General features: G+C 37.5%; 1 protein-coding gene across 1 annotated transcript; it reads left to right on the top strand.

The window, feature by feature from the left end:
* Positions 1–3,559: 3,559 nt before the first annotated feature.
* LOC141247961 (uncharacterized) lies at positions 3,560–4,528 on the top strand. Its single transcript, XM_073669307.1, has 5 exons — positions 3,560–3,705; positions 3,812–3,966; positions 4,055–4,127; positions 4,196–4,262; positions 4,334–4,528. Exons 1-5 carry the CDS (start codon positions 3,560–3,562, stop codon positions 4,526–4,528), a joined length of 636 nt encoding a protein of 211 aa, XP_073525408.1.
* Positions 4,529–5,861: the final 1,333 nt, after the last annotated feature.

Genomic DNA, 5,861 nt, shown 5'->3' with positions numbered 1-5,861 from the left:
CTTTTTTGCTTGCTATCTGATTAACTAGTAATCTTATGAACACCCCTACTATAAAAAGTGTAAGGACTATTTTGCTAATATAATATGCTTTATTCCTTCTATAAACTTGTGCTCGCATGGTTGCACCTTACATTTCTTTGCTCAATCACTTAATTTGCCTGACTACTGAGTTAAGCTTGTTTTCCTTTCCAATTTAGTTCTCTATGCATGAATTTCACTTGCATTTTTTGATGATTTCAAAAGGGGGAAGTAAATAGGTACATACCTTATTCATATAAGGGGAAAGATTTTAGACCAGCTTGGTCTAAGGGGGAACAAAGGCAAACTTGCTAAGTGTTTTAGCAAGATATTGAACTAATTTATTCTATCGAAAGTATACTATTAAGGTTCATTGCATATCTTAAGCTTAACTGAGTACGTTTTGAAATATAATGTGCTTTATTGTTTAAGTGTTTATCAACATCAAAAAGGGGGAAATTGTTGGTTTGAGATAGAGTGTGTAACTATATAGCTCAATCATTCCTCTTGTATTGATGATGATAAACGTAAGAATTTGATGTCCATTCTGTGTGATACAAGCGGACTAGCTTATTCCATGTGGAGACTAGATTTAGGCCTATCGGGGAAAGCGAGTCTCGCCAAGGCAGTGCTAAAGAAATAAAGAGAAGAATATAAAGACCTAGATGATGAGTTGTGAAGACGGAAGGACTAGCTAAAGTGAAGGAGAGTCGCTGCGAGCTAGTGGGTCGCGCTTCAAACTTAGAGAGAGTGTAAAATTGATCTAATTCCAACAAGTGAAGTCCTATGAAGGAATCCTGCACCGGCGCTTAGTGAATTCGGGCGGAGTGAAGGGAAGGCCGATAAGCTAAGGATAGGAGAATGTGTTTCTACCTATATATAGTGATGAACCGGGAAACGCAAGCTGGACAAATGAAGGAAGCGCTGGGGGTAAAATACAGATTGTCAATGTAGGCAAAACGGTTACTCAAGCGAAGAAGAACAAAACATGTGTGATCGTTGATGCTCTCCAGGGAAGGATCGATCACACAGATTGCCAACGTGGACTTATTCATTGCCATAGATTAATGTTTTTATTTAAATGGATATAAGAGAGAAAGCTAGAGAGCTGAGTGCTTATGCCAACCTCGCTTGCTAAGAGGAGAGAGCAAGAGAGAATTGAAAAGAGGAAACCTACTCTTTGCCAAGATCACTTGAGGTTAGATTGTTGTATAAATCACTTTCAGAGTGAAAAGGATTACTTGTACTGAGCTAAACGCAGATTGTGTTGAGAGAGAGTGTTACGAAGTGTTGTAATTACTCTTGATTAATATAATCTATTATTGGTGGGTTTTATTCCAAGCTTAGTAGAAGCTTAAGTTTTTAACTTTGGGAAATCCTTGTATTTTAGCCGAACTTATCATCTAATAATCTTATGTTTAAAGTATTGTTGCTAATCTCCCCTTACGCAACACTAACACACTAGCTTACTAGCTTGTTCTGTTTAACTTGGATATTAGACTAGCTTAAACGTGTTTTCAACTTCATTATCTTTAAAAAACTTAAGCTAGTTGACCGAGCTACTCATTTATAAGTGTTAGCCGATCAAAGCTACTTGAGATGATCCATATTAACGTGCACAATTCATAAAAAACCTACAACAATAAGATTAAATCGAATACCTATTTCTAGCTCATGAGTAGCTAATCCCGAAGTTAACTTATAAATCTTCTTCTTTTGTCACCTTTGCAAAAATTAAGCAACCTCTTTCCCTCCTTTAGCCTAGGTGCCTTTTTCATAATTTCACCTCCTCACTTCTCTTATTTTAAGCTAAAATAGTCTAAAATTTCTCATAACCTCAAATTGTGCCACTCTATACCGGTTAGGTTACCTTATTATTGCTTGAACCGCCCCATAAGATTGCGAAACATCCCGGATTTTGATTGCCCTTTTCTTTTATGGCTTTTACAATAATTTATTTGTTTCATTTTATTTCTTAAAGAAATACAATATTTACGACTCAATAGAAAAAAACATCTAACAAGATAATACTAATTATAAATTAAAAAATTGAGTAAACAAAAATGGAAAAAATCAGTGAAGAATATTCAATGCCAAACTACATCTCCACCCATGAATAACTTCTTCATTGTCCTCACTGTAGATATCAGACTTAAAGGAAAAGGAAATAGAAAAAACTATCTAGAGAATGTAGTGTAAGAAGCAAAAAAGTAACCATCTGCCACATTTATGAAGGTATACAAAAAACAAAACGGTGGAAAAAATCCAAGGGACGGTTCGCGACTTTTTTGGTGCGAGGCATGACGTGGAATTTGTTGAAAAATACTCCTCGGTACTGAGGGAACACGTTGAGGCATGCACAATGTAAAGTTTTCACTTCTCTCGAACTCTGAATTGGTGTGCGATGGTGTGACACAGGAATCTTGTGATAAAGAACTCAAATACAGTGACATGGAAAAAAGAAAATAGTGAGACGTATTCGGCGCTAGATGTGATTGAAACCAATGCAGGCAACGACGTTCGATTCATATTTATATCCTAATTACCAATAATAGAAGTAAGTTGTAAGCAAGGGTGGATCCCATAAAGAGATTGTAGAATAGTAGTTAAAGTTGAAAGCTTTAGTAACAACTTCGATTTTTTATGTTTTGTATTACTTATGGTGGGTATTGTTTAACTTGACTAATCTATTTTTACATTTTCAAGGTTTTGATCATTGTGTTCTTTGCCATGCATCAACATTAATTCACGTGTCGTCCAAATCAAACAAAAATATTAATGATTTACATTCGCAAACCAAAACCCTGTACATTACATTTGTAGGCGATAGAAAAGGGAAGATTGAGATAAGATGCAAACCGGTCTAAAAAACCTCGATTTTTTGTGTGATACATAATCTAACATGATCACGAGCCAGTATAAACATATTAATGTTGTATTCTTGACAATAGTATGCAATGTAGAACTATGCTACGTTTTCAATCTAACTGAAGAACATAAATCAATGATCTGTATAACCGAATAATAACACAATCAAGACATTAGAATCAATAGAGATTGAGAAACACTAACTTGTAGTTGAGCTTTAATAGTCTTATTAAAGCTTAATCTATCCTCCTATACAATTAAAGTAGGATGTTTTTTCCAAGCCATCTTATTAAGCCAGCTGTACAAAAATTAAGGCTGATGTTTTTTCTCCAATTAACATCTTTTCCCTTCTTTTCTAATAATTCTATCTCTGTCTCTCTCCTTCTCTTCTTATTCTCACGTTTCTGAAATCTCACGTCAATTTTCAAGAGAATTTTCTATTCTTTGTTTTTGTGAGAGAAAAGTAACTGCCAGAACCACGTTCTCAACCTAAATCTACTTCGGACATCCTCTCTCTACATATTCCACATTGAAGGAGAGCGTAAGATTTGAAGTGAGAAGAGTTGAAGATTGTAAATAACTACTGCAAATGTCAATGGATCGAAGAGGTGTAGAAAGAGTCGAAAAAGGGTTGAGATTCATTGCCTTTGGTGGATTCGGACACTGAACTCAGATGGAGATATTTGGGATGGACTTTGGTTGTGCGTTGAATTTGCTTCGCAATGGCGAAATACCAGCGAAAGGTTGTTTGCTTCCTCTCATATCGAAGCTCCTCGGCTACACACTAGTCGCCGCATCCACCACTGTCAAGCTTCCGCAAGTTTTCTTCCAATTTCTCACTCAAACCCTAGATTTCTTCCCTAATTTGCATCCGCAGTTTCTGGAATTGTAGAATACGAGAATTAGATTTTTCTCGCACGTTGCTGATACTGAAGATCTTGAAGCACAAAAGTGCTAGAGGGCTCAGTCCCGTGTCATTCGAGCTCGAAGTGATTGGATACACAATCGGTCTCTCATATTGCCTTCATAAAGGTCTTCCATTCTCAACTTACGGGGAGTACGTAATCATATTGACACAAGGTAGATCCTCAACTGTTAATGGCTTTCTGATCTGTCTCTGTAGCAAATTCATCTGATTAATTCCAATTTCACTCATCCTCTTTAACAGCTCTTATCCTGGTTTCCATAACATACTACTACTCTCGACCTGTAAAGATGGCTACATGGATCAGGGCTTTGTTGTATCCTTTTCTTCTGCTGGTTTTAGCTTAATCGGAGATTAGGTTTAAACTTAACTTCAATAATTCAGATACTATGCAATAGCACCAACTGTCTTGTCAGGGAAACTCGATCCAATGTTGTTTGAAGCTCTTTATGTGAGTTTTTTTTTCCCACTAAAAATGTGTTCAAGTTCATATCGTCCTTGTCATAACACCAATGTATGCAGGCTTGTCAACATGCTATATTCCTCTCAGCCAGAACCACGTTCCTGAAACTTCCCCCCGTCGACGCCACCAAATTGCCTCCATGCGCGCCATTTCTCTTGACGCCTTCATTCACCTTGGCGCTTTCTATTCATCTTCCCAGCACATCCATAATCCATTTTACCATTTGTTCCCGACTCTACCGAACTCCGGCCTGAGCCTTTGAAAGTAACCAATCGATCGGTGTATGCCCGTATCCGATATTGAACATCTAGGCGAATTGATTATCCTTTGCTCTGACAATGGGGACGGCGACACTGGCTCCTGGACTATCAAGGAAGTTGAAAAAGGTCTTGGAATCTCGATTCGATTCTCCTGATTTGCTCGCTTCTCTCAACACTTTGTCGAGTTTTTTATACCGAAAATACTCCCCAGGCTCGTCGGAACCTCAGATCTGTCATCGAGAAGCGTTCTACTCTATAAATCAGGAGTTTCTCGCTGCTTCTGATACTGCACAGCAGGTATTTGGACACTCTATTTCTCTGTCGTTAGATGCGGAAATGGTGATGATGTTGTCATTTTGATTGGATTTTGGTTCAATTGTATTAGGCGCTGGATCGGGTGGAAGAGGAGGTGAATGCCCTCGCTGAATGTTGTGACAAGTAAGCATTTTCATCACAAACAGACATGTCCGCTCTTGTCCTTCTTCTGAAATTGTTTTAGCTTGCACAATTGTATCGTGGAATCAAACTGATGCTCCTTTATACATTTTAGAATTCCAGTGGGATTAACTTTGATTTGCCTTGAACTGCAAAACTCGCCAATATCATGGAATATAACTTGGAGCTGCGATCACAAATTTGAGACATGAATTGATACTGACATCTTTGATACATCATGCCACTAAAATCTGAATTATTCATTGGGATCTATTGCTTTGGTTATTAGGACGGCTGTTTGCCAAATGTGCTTAGTAATTCATAACATCTGATCTTCTAATTGAAAGGAAAACTCAGTAATTATTCCTTAAAAAAAATATCAGTATTGGTGGAAGAAATGCAAGACAAAGGAATCTTGAGATCTGAGATTAGTGGTTTTTTGTAAATTTCTCTGGTACTTTGTAAAACTTATTGCTGTTAACCATCCTATCAAGGCAATAAGTTCCTCAGTCATTTGGAATGTTGTTGGTTGGAACTTGGAAAATAAGTAAAGTTTTGAGATGCATGATATTTTCATTTTTTTCACTAACAGTATTCAAAGTGAGGTTTTGGAAGGGAGGTTGACCGGAAAATGAAGTTGAGACCGACCTCTTCCACGGCTGTTGAACCACCACCGAGGCCCGGGTATGGGAAGATCGGACGGAAATGTGTTGTTAGGGATAATCATTTTCGTGTTCAACTCGACAATAAAAAAGACATTTACCATTATTACGATGTGAGTGCGCTCTATCTGTTCTGTTTTAGGGATTTAACCGATTTCATTTCTGGTTTTGTTAGTTCCTCTTGCTTGTATATGTATCTGTGGTCCTCTTTGTGGTAGTACTTGGACTAA

Source organism: Phyllobates terribilis, unplaced genomic scaffold (assembly GCF_046119375.1).
Source record: "Phyllobates terribilis strain yellow unplaced genomic scaffold, ASM4611937v1 Scaffold_3458__1_contigs__length_78141, whole genome shotgun sequence".
In the NCBI taxonomy this organism is placed as follows: Eukaryota; Metazoa; Chordata; class Amphibia; order Anura; family Dendrobatidae; genus Phyllobates; species Phyllobates terribilis.
Note: the sequence above shows the minus strand (reverse complement) of the source record. Positions and strands in the feature narration are given on the sequence as shown.

Coding starts and splice junctions, on each gene's coding strand:
- LOC141247961 (XM_073669307.1), top strand. CDS start 3,560: ATGGAGATATTTGGGATGGACTTTGGTTGTGCGTTGAATTTGCTTCGC. Junction 3,967..4,054: donor CGTAATCATATTGACACAAG/GTAGATCCTCAA, acceptor CCTCTTTAACAG/CTCTTATCCTGGTTTCCATA. Junction 4,263..4,333: donor TGTTGTTTGAAGCTCTTTAT/GTGAGTTTTTTT, acceptor CAATGTATGCAG/GCTTGTCAACATGCTATATT.